Below are 12,289 nucleotides of genomic sequence, written 5' to 3' on the forward strand. Positions count from 1 at the left end.
GAGATGTCACCTGTGGAGCAGCGAGTCCCATCCAGCAGCAGTAGGAGTTGGTTTGCAGGAGACAGCTCAGAGGGGGTAGCAATTCATTCCACACAAAATCCAGGTAGCGATACCTAGGCTTCATACTACCAAGCTATCTCAGCACCTCATCATCCGAGCACCATAAAGTACGTGACCCTCCTGAGATGTACGAGCCTGAGGCCCTTTTACTAATCCTCTTGGCCTCTCTCTACTACACATAAGCATGTGCTGTGTGCATATCCCCCCCACCGAGCATGGAAACATGTCCCTGTGCTTGTATGTGTAGGGGCTCCATGCATGCCCATGAGTCCCCATTTCATCCCCATGCTTAGGTGCTTCACTGCAATATAGATGAGGAGAGTGAAAACAGACTTCTGTAGATCTGAAGGGGTCTGTGGGATGGATAGGAGGGATAGGAAATCTTTTCTTCTGGCTGTGGATCTTACCTAATCCCTCTGAATTGCCCCCGATGTTCAGGAACACGCTTAGCACAAAAATTACAGGAATTATTTAAAACTAAAATAAAAATGTATTGAAACATAAGGAAATGCTTGAAAAATGCATTTTCCTAACATTTATTAAGCACTAAATTTCACTGAACTTGGAAGATAATTTTTTTCATTAGAGATGCTCAGGGCAACTTAAGGAATGTCTGTAAAATCGTTCAACTTGACGATGAAGCAAGCAGCTTTGCTGGTTGACACGAGCATGCAAGAGGTAAAGTGACAAAGAGAAAGAACACAACAGCCCCAGCTGTCAGGCCTATGGACAGTGTACAGCACCGGAAAGGTCACTAACATGCTGTAAATCCATTGCAGCATTTCCAGACAATCTTGTCCTACTGAAGCTCTTACACAAAAACCTTTCCTTCAGGGCCAGCAGATCCTTCAACTGCCTCCCAGATGATGCTGGGACTCATTTGCTGCCAGGTACTTTCTTCCCTCCCTCCTCCCTCCACCTGCCCATAGAAAAAGTCTGGAAAAAACAAATCTCAAGGCACGCTTTCTGCGCAAGTAGGATAAGGAAGCATTTCAATCCCAACATTTACTTGAGATGTGTTCACTTGACACGCGAATGTCTCCCGCAGTACTCACGGAAGTGTCTCATCCCAGCAGGCCACGTTCCCTGGGAGCAGTTTAGCTGTGGATGGTGGGTACAGCCCCTTTCTATGACTGAGAGGAGGCAACATCCTCTGCTATGTGGCAATGCTGTGAAAAGATCCAGGGAATATAGAGGCTTGGACCAGTTTACACAGTAGACTGGTGCCTGGGGCTTTGATACTGGGACACCTACAGAAGAGCTCAAATCATGTATGAATTGTTTGGGTTTGGTTTAGCCCTGTTGTGAATGTAACAAAACCAGTGCAATGTCAGCCATCTCTATTCCAGAAAAGCATTTGCCGTATTAGAAAGGTTGGCCGCCCAGGGCTCCAGCAATAAAAATGGGACTGGGAAGGAGGGCTCAAGGGGAAGGGGAAGGCAGCGTGCCAGTCTGTACAATACATGTTTAAGTCAAGGCCAATAATCCCTCACTTCCATAAACAATATATTTACTTATAACTTTTAAGTCACATGATTAAAACAGAAAAAAGAAAAAACAAATGTTGTGTAGCTCAGTAGTCATCCGCTATAATTCTGTATTCCAAGGTAATTAAAACGTGAACAACCTTTTTATTATTTACCACAACCCACACTTAACACTTTGCCTTTAAAAAGCTGAGAGCCACATTTCAGCCACCCCCTTGTAAAATACAGAGCAATTCTGCCAAATTCCCTTCCATGCGCTTCATTTGATGGCAAAGTAACAGAGGTACCATAATTCACTTGATATCATTCTTTTCCTGCTAATGTTTTATTCAGACTGAGCTTCATTAATAAAGATGAAACTTTGGACTCATGATTGCTCCATGTTTACAAAACATCCAGGCTCCTTTACATCTTGGTTAAGCATGAACAATCATTGAACACAATTTCCTAAAAAAATCCTGCATACCAAAATTGCATATTTTGAATTTTTAAAATTCACTAAACAAAATTTCACAGAGTGAACCCTAAAGTCTGTTTGCCAGGAAAGCACAAGCCAAGAATGGAAGTTGGGACCCTCCAGGAAAAAAAATGAAGCTGGACCCCAACACACACATCCTTCCCATTAAACAAGCAAATAAATACACATTCATACAGATTAATTTGCTCTAAAAATGCAGGTGCTTGAGTAATTACCCACAAGTTTTAGCATAAATTTGGGTTGCTCAAACAGTACTGTGTCACAGTAAGCTTCCTTCTTTTTTTTGGTGGAACTGGGCAGTGATTTCTTATTGGACCTCAGAGAACAAAAATGAGCCCAGATTTTGACACAAGTCCAAATGTCTTTCCCCATAAAGAAAAATTACAAAGCCAAGGCTGTTTTTAAAAAAAATAAAGTTTAAAAAAAAAAAAAAGTTAAAGGTGTATATAGCAGAATCACTTTTTAATGCCAGGTATTGGACCAAGGAATGGGACAGACTGCACTGCATTTTTAAAGCAGTATGACTATTGACATACTTGAGAAACATTTTAACACTGTACATTACAACAAACTATATAGTTCACTTCCACACAAGTCAGCAAAAAAGCTAGGTGATCCAACATGATATGGCAGCTGCAAATTTAAAATGATAGTCACAGTCTAAAGCCAGAACAAAAACATCTCCAGAACTCCTATTTATAAAAAGGAATGAACGTACACACCGTGCGCGCACACGCAGGCAAAAATCTTGAGGTTTTACTTATTGCTTTTACACAAGGCTGTGAGCAGGCAAATGTCTGGATCAGAAATTAGGTCAAACATGCATTTGAGCAGGCACGAAAAGTACACAAAATTCATATTAATGAAACAATGTACTGTGTTACGTAATACAGGATGGTATTCTGCTAATATAATACTTACGTCATTAATACCGGATAAACTCCAGGTCTGCCTGTTGCATAATGTGTTATGCAGTGTGGTATTTTAACCTAATTTCTGATTTCTCTTTCATACTGCACCCTCCTCCATGTAGGGATGAAGAGGGCGGTTTTCAAGACAGCCGTTATTTGCAATGCCAGAGAAACCTTGGCCTCAAGAGCTTCACTCAGGCAGGTACGGCTGGAAGGAGGTTATCGTTGTCAGCACTGTATCTCCAGGACCTGCTCTTAGACTGCCTTGTGTTTTTGTGCAGTCATTGACAACTCTGATAAACACATGTAGAAGCTGGTGCAAAACGCATCAGCGCTGTTCTCGGAGCATCTTCCAGCTGTGCTATACACTCCAGGTACACCCAGCAATTGCTACAGGGGATAAGGCAGTAGAGGGTCGAGTCCTGTATCTGGTCACTTCCTCAAGAGTCTTATAAAGGCAAGATTTTTTTGTGAACTGGCTTTCCTGTACACAATAAGCAGCATAGCATGGATGTCGGTGGAAATCTGGCTACCTACTGGCAACAAGAGACTAGCACATTCACAAGACACATTTTGGAATACCTGCTGTTCCCTACTGCAACCAAATTAAACATGCTGCGGAGAGGTGTCCGTGTAATTACAATACTCATAAGCCAGGTTCAAGGCATACTGCACAGGGGCCTTGCACAAAAAAGGCATTGAATGTGTTATCTGAGGATTTTTTTTTTTTTTTTTGCTGTGCTATGCATACATATGACAGTAGATAAAAATCAGCACAATGGTTCCTCTCCATACATGACCCAACACACACCATAACAATTAAGCACCATATATGCTATTCTTCAGTTAACAGGAATCAAGGAAGAAAATGGTGGTTTGTGAACAAGGAAGGGAAGAAATCCAGCACGAAGTTAGAGGTATGTTCCTGACAGAAGTCCTAGCTGCGAATGTTTATTGTGAACCAGCATCTGGATTTTGTGACAACCAGAAAACCACCGAAGTCTACAGGGCCAACTTGGGCACTGCATAGTCAAAATTATGTTCTCCGGTGGTATAATATGGCATTGAGCAATCTCTAATTAATTATTAGAAAGAGCAGTAGGTAGACAACAAGAGGTCACACTTCAGGGAGGTTACGCTTTGTACTTGCAAAAAGAAGCAGTGCAAATCAACAGATTTTTCTATCTTATTAAAGGTCTGTCACGTGCCCCTTGATCCAATCCCTAAATCTCACACAAATTTCAGCTTTCAGACTTGCCAAACACCCAAATTCACACTAAGCTCTATTTTACTTATGAGCAGTACTACTAGCGCTAGTGGGACTGCTTAGAGCAAGGCGCTACTGCAGTGAAGGTTCAGGAATTTGGCTCTTTCCAAGAAGTGAACTGCAAATGGCTGGGGTTTCATGACACTCACAGGTGGAGGGAGACACTTCCTGTGTTTTTTGGGTTTTTTTTTTCAAATCTGTCCTTATGAACACCAACATTTATAAGACTGAAATGTGGGAAAATGCTCTGTTATGCTCACCCAGACATTGTGACACCAGGACAGCCACAGTGGTTTAGGAGGGGTAGCCCACCCAGTAGAGGGTTAGGTTGGCCTGGGTTCTCCTCCCAGCTATGTCACTGCCTCTTACTAGATGATTGCATATAAGGGTCCTTGGTCTCAGTTGGGATGGTGAGGCTTCCTTAGAGCAACTCCTCTGTCACACCATCCATGGGTGCACAGTTGCATCTCCTAGGAAAGAGGGAGGCAAAATAGGTCTAAATTCTTTAAAAACAATTAAGAAAACCCAACCTCTAGAAAAAGAAAAAGAAGAATAATTTGCTATGACATCCTTGCAGGAGGAGTCCTAGGACTTCTCATGACCCATTTCTTCACTAATGGCTATGAAGGCCAGGTTGTCAGGAAGCCCTACTGCCAGATTGGAAGTAAAACAGCATGTCCAATGTTTACCACTCAAAGCCATCCTTTGTGTGAAGCCAGTTAGGCAGAAGTATTTTGACTGCATTTTTAGGTATTCCTCCTAGCCCACTTTGCTTCCCAGCTTGGAAGCTCCTTCAAATAAAAGATGCTGGAAGTGCCACTTCCCTGTAGTTGAAAAAAAATGGAGAAAAACAGAGAGGCAAAAAACACGCACCACGGAATGAAATGATTGCTTGTAAAACATTTCCTTTTAAAAACTATTGTACAACTCCCTAACTTGGTTTAATTAATGTGCAGTTTAAAACATATAAAATGCCTTACCAGCTAAATGATTCCTTAGTTTTACAAGTCTCCCTCCCTCCCCCCACTAAAAAATAACGCATGTGTGGACTGGTATTGAACACCTCATACAGAGTCGCGCGCCAATTCTCCTTTAATTCTACATGGAGCAGTTTTGATTTTAATCTACTGTGTTTACAGAAGAGCTCATACCATATACTTTACAGTATAACCAGCTACATAGAGGCCGTTAATCTCGTAACACGATAAAAAAAATCACTGTAAGTTGCAGTCCCTTTGATAAATGATTATGGTGAGACATGCAGTCCTCCTCAGTGCTGTTGCTGCCAGACACGGGACGTGATTTTCTCCGCACGCTGCTGAGAGGCCTGATGCTGCACCGCCGGGGGCCGCAGCCAGGCCGGCGCACCGCTGCCCCGGTGCACGGCATTCTGCAGTCATTGGGCAAAGCTGTGGTGAATTGTCTTGCTCGATACCACCACCACCACCACCATCACCACCACCACCACCACCACCACCACCACCACCACCACCGACCCAACCCAACCCCCGGGGGAGCAGACCCCCCTTCCCGCCTCAGCCACAGGAGATCACCGTGAAGCGCTTGGAAATGCATGACATGTTGTGGAGGACGATGCCCAGGAGAAAGACCAGGACGCAGGCCACCAGGATCACAGTGCAAACCCCCGACCAGGTGGAGCTTTTCACAACGCCTCTCCGGTCCGGCTCCTCTGCTCCCCCCTCGGCGGGAAGGCCACCCTGCAGCGGCTGCTGCTCCGCCGGGATCGTCACCACCGCCAAGGACTTCTGCTGGCCGCCGGGCAGGAGGCGGCAGCCAATGTCTCCCGGCAGTAGCGCCCTCTCCTTGGAGAGGGGCAAGGGCAGCATGTAGCACCCATTGCTGGGGAGTTTGATGAAGACGGGGGTGTGCTCCGAGGTGTGGGGGATTGCGATGACGGCGATCACCTCGGGGTCATCGGGCAGCTGCGACACGGAGTACCCCGGCGGCAGCTTGGTGATCCCGCGGCACCAGGGGCAACGCAGGTCCTTCTGGCTGGTCCTCATCTGCTGCAGGCACACGGAGCAGCAGGTGTGCTTGCAGTCCAGCAGCTTGGGCCGCCGGCGGGGGCTGTAGTAGTTGAAGCAAATCTGGCACTCCAGCAGAGAGTCCTGGGACAGGGTCTCCATGGCGGCGGGCGCAGGGAGGCAGGGCGGGCCTCGCGACGAGACTCACCCCGGCGCCCCGCTTCTCCTCAGGGCAGCACCCGCCTTCCTGCCACTGCTTCTCCTTCTCCTCAGGGCAGCACCCGCCTTCCCGTCGCTTCTCCTTCTCCTCAGGGCAGCGCCCGCCTTCCCGCCACCGCTTCTCCTTCTCCTCAGGGCAGCGCCCGCCTTCCCGCCACCGCTTCTCCTTCTCCTCAGGGCAGCGCCCGCCTTCCCGCCACCGCTTCTCCTTCTCCTCAGGGCAGCGCCCGCCTTCCCGCCACCGCTTCTCCTTCTCCTCAGGGCAGCGCCCGCCTTCCCACCACCACTTCTCCTCAGGGCAGCGCCGGGCGGCGGCTATGGAGAGCACAGCAAAACCTCCGGCCTGAACCTTTCAGTACCTGAGACAAACAGAAGAACGCGAAGGAAGAGGTTACGTACAGGAAGCACTGGGAACAAAAGAGTCCAGCTAAGGGGGCACGAAAACCAGCGCTGACTTTGTCATCTGGTGAGAGAAACAAATTTGCGACCCTTAACAAGAAAGCATCTTCCCACTGGCTTCACCAAACTGCCCAGAGGCAAACCTTCAGGTCAGCCATCACTACATCTCCCCCCTGCCTTTCTTTTTTTAAACCCCAGCTATAAAATCCCTACCAACCCGCTGGTCCACCACTCACAGTTATATTTATACCCGTAACAGGGGAGGCTGTAGTTCACTAAGCAGGTCCTTCAGCATCTACCTCCTGTCATATTTTCAGGACTTTTCAGCCCTTCCTGCACCTTAGCAATTGTTCTCATTTAATCCTTTAAACCCTTGAGGATTTTTAGCTATTTGGCTCAACCGCTAAGTCTGCATGAAAGGTGGGGGAAAGAAAAAATATTTTTAAACGGATGCATTTCCACAGGCTCCTGAACTTACCCTTGTGCACAAATGAGCAACCAAGTAACTGCACTGAAACACCCACATTTGCACACAACGAAAAGGAATGACACCGTTTTCAGTCAAATTAACTGTTTGCCTGGTTACATGAGCAGCTTGTTGAACATGGCCCTCTGAAACATAAACCTTCTCACTGATGAAAACTTCACCCGAGACAAAAGACTCTGTTTAGACCCAGGACCACAGAATGCCCCAGAGAACAATCTGTTAATGCACTGAACTAAAGGCAAATTGTTACTAACCTTGTTCTAAACTATTCATTATAAAGGGATTCTTTGTATTTCCCCACTTATTTCTTATAGCTATGCAAAAAAAAAAGGCAGCTGTGTTTACTTTCACAGTGAGTTGCTTAGCTTTGATTTTGCTCACTCCAACACATGATAAATATGAAGGGGTGACATTTCTACAAACTTTTACATTGCCTTCCTTGCTGTATTTAAAGAAGTATCAGCCTGAATTTGCATCCAGAGAATACAATAAAGAAAACCCAAAATATTTGCGTGGTGACCTTTGATCTTCTCTTATTGCAACGTTATGCCCAAAATGGAGTTAACACCTGAGGACCACAGCTGTCAGAGGACTTCTTCCTTTCCATACAATTATTTCTTGCTCTTCTCTCCGGATCATACCAACTAGGTTGCAACATGCTAATCGATGGGTGACGTCAGTAGAACAGAAACAACGTAGTTCAAAAAGAGAAAGCAGGCATAGATGTGGGGTTTGCAATGCAGGACAGCCCTCTGGACCACACTGTCCCATATCCTGCTTCTGGCAGTTACCTATATTTGAATAGGGAAAACGAAATACACGTCATCTCTTCAGATGCTAACGACCGATATCACCGACATTGGCAGAACCAGCCCGGCTGCTGATTTTGTAACAGCAGTAGATTTTGGCTCACAACACGCTTCAACAAACAGGCAGTGACAATCCTGACTCAGGAGGCAGCAGGGGCTGCAGTTTTGAAGGCAGCAGCTTGTGAAACGTGCGCAACGGCTGCAGTGGGAAACGGCGCGTGCCAGCTGCCCGAACGGCACTTTCGGGATGCTTTGCCTGAACGCGGCACAGAGGCCACCACTGGGAGAGACCCCAGCCAGCATGAAGCCAGCACGGGTCCGTGCAGCGCCGGCTCTGCACTGGCATGTATTACACATGGCGTTAACTGATACTCCACGTGCAGAGGGAGCCTAACACCACCGCAGAAAGGGCTATGCATTCACCACCTATGTGCAAGCCACACCGAGGGAAGTGGAAGAAAATGAGTAGAGGTTTTATCTCCTTTATCCTCTCCTTCCCATTACTATCTCCACATCCCTACGGTGCAGGCAGGCACAAAGGAAGACTGTCAGAAAGGGTCGTTAAAAGACTAGCGTGCAGCTGAGAGACAAAAATGGAAGAGAGCTATCCACAGTGCTAGGTAATTCCCAGCTGAAAAACGTTAAGAGACAAAGGCCAGATTAGAAATTAGTTACAGGAACTCAGGAAGGAATCACTGAAGCCATAAGATCCAATTTTCAGCCACAAGCAACCCAACAGTTTTATATCTTGCACAGAAGTATCCATACAAAATCTTCACAGTTACACACTGCTCAAGCCAAACTTGAGCTCAGACATTACAAGACGCAACTCTGATCTGCTGTATCTGCAAATCTATCCAAAAAAGCCAGGTATAACAATACTGCAGTGTTATTATGAGAAAAAGCCCCAATGCCAGGAAATTCAGAACATAAGGCTTATGTTTAAAAACAGAGTGGAAGTACTCCTGTAGATGTAAATCCCTATCTCTCCATAGAAGTTTTGCCCTCCACATTTTGGATGTCAGTGAACTGACTGGTGAAGTTCTCTGACCTCATTTAGCTGTCACCTACAACCATCTCTCTCCACTTACAGTGCTAAAGGTAAACCAGTTTCTATTGACATGAATGTGATTGGGATCAAGATAATTTTTCTGACCGCTTATCCTTGTCCAGGAGTCATACGCTCATGCACTGTCAAGCCCCTCACCCCTGTCCCAGTGACATCCTTACAGTAGAAGATCAGTGCTAGGAGAGAATGAGATGAGGTATTCAGAAGTGAAGAATAAAACAAAAGTCACCTTTAGGCAACCAGCGCCCTAAGGAAAAAGAAGAAAATCCATCCCAACAAGAAGACCTCGGCTGGTTTGAATGCCAAGTAATGCTGCGAAGCACTTCTCCAGGAGGTCAAAGTTTTAAAGCATTAGTGCAATCTATAGGAAGAAAAAAGAAAAGAATGGAGCCAAATTGAAAGGTTAAGATAGGGCCTACCACCTACATGACACACGTTGTTCAGGTATGCGTGGATATATTTGCAGAAGCTGTAAATATAGTGACAACCCCATTTTGACCTGGTGCTGAATCAAGGAAACATTCACAGTGTCTTGAAGTTACACTTTTTTCCTTTCCTTGCCCCCCTCCCCGCAAAACAACAACTATAAACAGTATTTCGAGTAACAAGGTTGCATTGTGCATATATGCTGAATTATGACATTTCTTACTTTCCCAAAATGTCTCAAATAATGATCAGAGGTGTATTTTGACACGTCAGTGGTAACAACTGGCAAGCAGAGAGGTCAGTACGATTCCTTCAGAATATGTCTAAAGACAAGTTAAAGAGTAGCCACAGCCATCTAACCCCCTTGGCCTTTGCTGACACTGCCTTGTTCAAAGGTTGGACATGGGTAGCTTCATGGGTGCAATGTAACTTTATTTCCAACCGTACTAAAAGCCCCACAACCACCCTACACTCTGCCACAGCTCGGTTTGGGGATAAAAGAAAGTCAAGCCACCATCTACAGTCAGAATTAAACTGCATAATATCCATTTGATTCATTTTGTAGTACAGAGTTAGGAAGGAAAAAGCCACGGGAGCGCTCTCAGTACTCTTCTACCACTTCACTTTAATAACTATGCCAAGATTTAACACTGCGGCAGACCTCCTCTTGGACAGGGGACTGAACTCTCTAGTTTGTGCTCAATGCACCCCCATACCAGTTGGGGGTACTGAGCCACCACAGGAGAACACCTTGCTCAAAGCTTACTCAGATTGGACTTTTCTCAGCACTTCGAGCACAAAGACCAACACTTTGAGCACAAAGACCAAGAGGCAGCCAGATTGCACGTGAGGGCACAGCTGATATCAAGCATCAGCCAAAAACATTGTTTTGTCATTATTTGCTCTCATCACTCAGGGACACCCAAGGGGGGCGAGGGGACTGTTGACAGGAGAACGGGCAGGAGCGGCGGGTGGATCAGAAAAGAATGTCAGGGATATCTGTAGGTTTCCGCAAGAGAGACAGCGCATTTGTATGTGTGGATAGGAGCACACATGTGGAAGGGAGGGCTGGGGATTATGACAGTGAAACCATACAGACAGACAGAGGCAACTGCAACTTTGAGTAGTGACTCTGCCTGGCACAAACCTGACAGCAACCAGAAGCTCTTCAGGGCTGAGATCTAAGTAGTAACACAAGTAAAAACTAACTGGGTATGAAAATCCACAAGCTCCAAAACTCAAAATGTCAGAAAGGTACAGCAGGAGCAAAGGAAGCAAGAAGAGACAGGCCTTGCAAAGAAGCATCAGGAGACCTCTCTGCCTCCCCCACACGCTCTTCTTGCTGTGGGTCTGCCCAACATCCACAGGGCTGCCGCTAGCCGGCGAGATGAGATTCACAAGCAGTTAGAGAGACCCAGGGAGGAACCTGCAACGCTGATGACCCTTGTAGCAGAAGATCAAAGTACAGCCGGGTGGCCGAGAGCATGGCACAAAGGTCCTCCTTGCAGATTTGGGCTATTCTCTGCACAATCCGAGAGTTTTTAAGATTTCAGATATGATCGCATGACTCGCACAATAAAAGTCTGGAGCATAAAACAGGTATTTCAGCTGTTTGTCAGTCACGCTATCTGTTCTGCCAGTACCCTGTCGGAGGCCACAGCAGAGCCCCAAGCTCTCTTTTTTTTGGGTGATCAGGAGGTCAGGAGTGCAAAGGCATGAGCTTCCTACTCCCCAAGAAGGGAGAAGGGGCATTTGCTGCTCTCTTGCAATTCATAGCTTCCCAGCACACCGTAGGGAGGTGCTGCAGGAGGTGAACAGATGAAGGTTGCTGCAGCTAGTATAGCACAGCTACAGACAGTGAGAGAAAGAAGAAAGCACAGGTTTGCTGCAGAGAAATCTCTGCACAAACCCTATTATAAAGTGGTCCCCAACTGGCCAGGTCAGAAAAGACAGCTATTTTTGGAACCCAGTGCAAAGAAAGTCATTGAACATCCATGACCGGAGTTGGACAACAAGTCAGAGAACAGAGTAATAGCAAATCCTTGCCTATTTTTTCTACATAAGGCCAGCCCCAGTGATAGTAAGCAATGGAAACCACGGCCTTGAGGGGGTGCTGCCTCCACTGGAGAACTCGGAACTATCTTCACACATACTTCCTAACTTATTAGGGCCCAAAATTATATTAACTTGAAAGCCCCAAAAATATACTTTAATGATGCCTGTGGAATCTAATACAATTCACAGAAGATTAAACATCACATCACATTTTTAAAGACTGGCTTCGGGGCATGCTGATGTAGTTAGCTGATCACTGAAAGAAAGCCTCAAAAACTTTGCACAGACTTATGCACATATTTAGGCATGCTCTACTTGCTATACGGCAAGGTTAATAACAGACTTTCAGCAAGGCAGTGCATTGACGATACTTCACCTTTCTCAGGGAAGGTTCATTACGTAAACTCCCCAAACATATTAAGAATTCTTTGACAGTATTACTGAGTATGTATGATTTATGATGAAGAAAGATCCATTCATTTCAGGTGCCCTCAGGCTGGAAAGAGATGGGGGGAGGGGGAAGTGCTGTTCTCAATAGGGGAACTAATTGCAAGAATCATCTGCCCACAGATACGGATGGAAATGTGTGCTAGAGTCACTTCAAACTCATAGTGAGGAGGAAGGAACATATTTAATA

The 12,289-nt window shown here is 45.9% G+C and overlaps 1 protein-coding gene across 7 annotated transcripts in view; it reads right to left on the reverse strand.

Annotated features, from left to right (window-relative positions):
• Positions 1-1,853: 1,853 nt before the first annotated feature.
• The window catches only part of RNF152 (ring finger protein 152), a 46,360-nt gene continuing 35,924 nt past the window's right edge, over positions 1,854-12,289 (reverse strand). For 5 of the 7 annotated variants that reach the window (XM_030041894.2, XM_030041885.2, XM_030041891.2 and 2 more), the window contains one exon: positions 1,854-6,766. In XM_030041894.2, the coding sequence (XP_029897754.1) occupies positions 5,739-6,350 (612 nt within the window). In that variant the 5' untranslated portion in view covers positions 6,351-6,766 and the 3' untranslated portion in view covers positions 1,854-5,738. Of the gene's footprint in view, positions 6,767-6,862; positions 6,883-9,400; positions 9,533-12,289 lie in introns of those variants that run through there. The other 2 variants (XM_030041887.2, XM_030041893.2) reach the window with 2 other exon arrangements.

This window comes from Aquila chrysaetos, chromosome 18 (assembly GCF_900496995.4).
Source record: "Aquila chrysaetos chrysaetos chromosome 18, bAquChr1.4, whole genome shotgun sequence".
In the NCBI taxonomy this organism is placed as follows: domain Eukaryota; kingdom Metazoa; phylum Chordata; class Aves; order Accipitriformes; family Accipitridae; genus Aquila; species Aquila chrysaetos.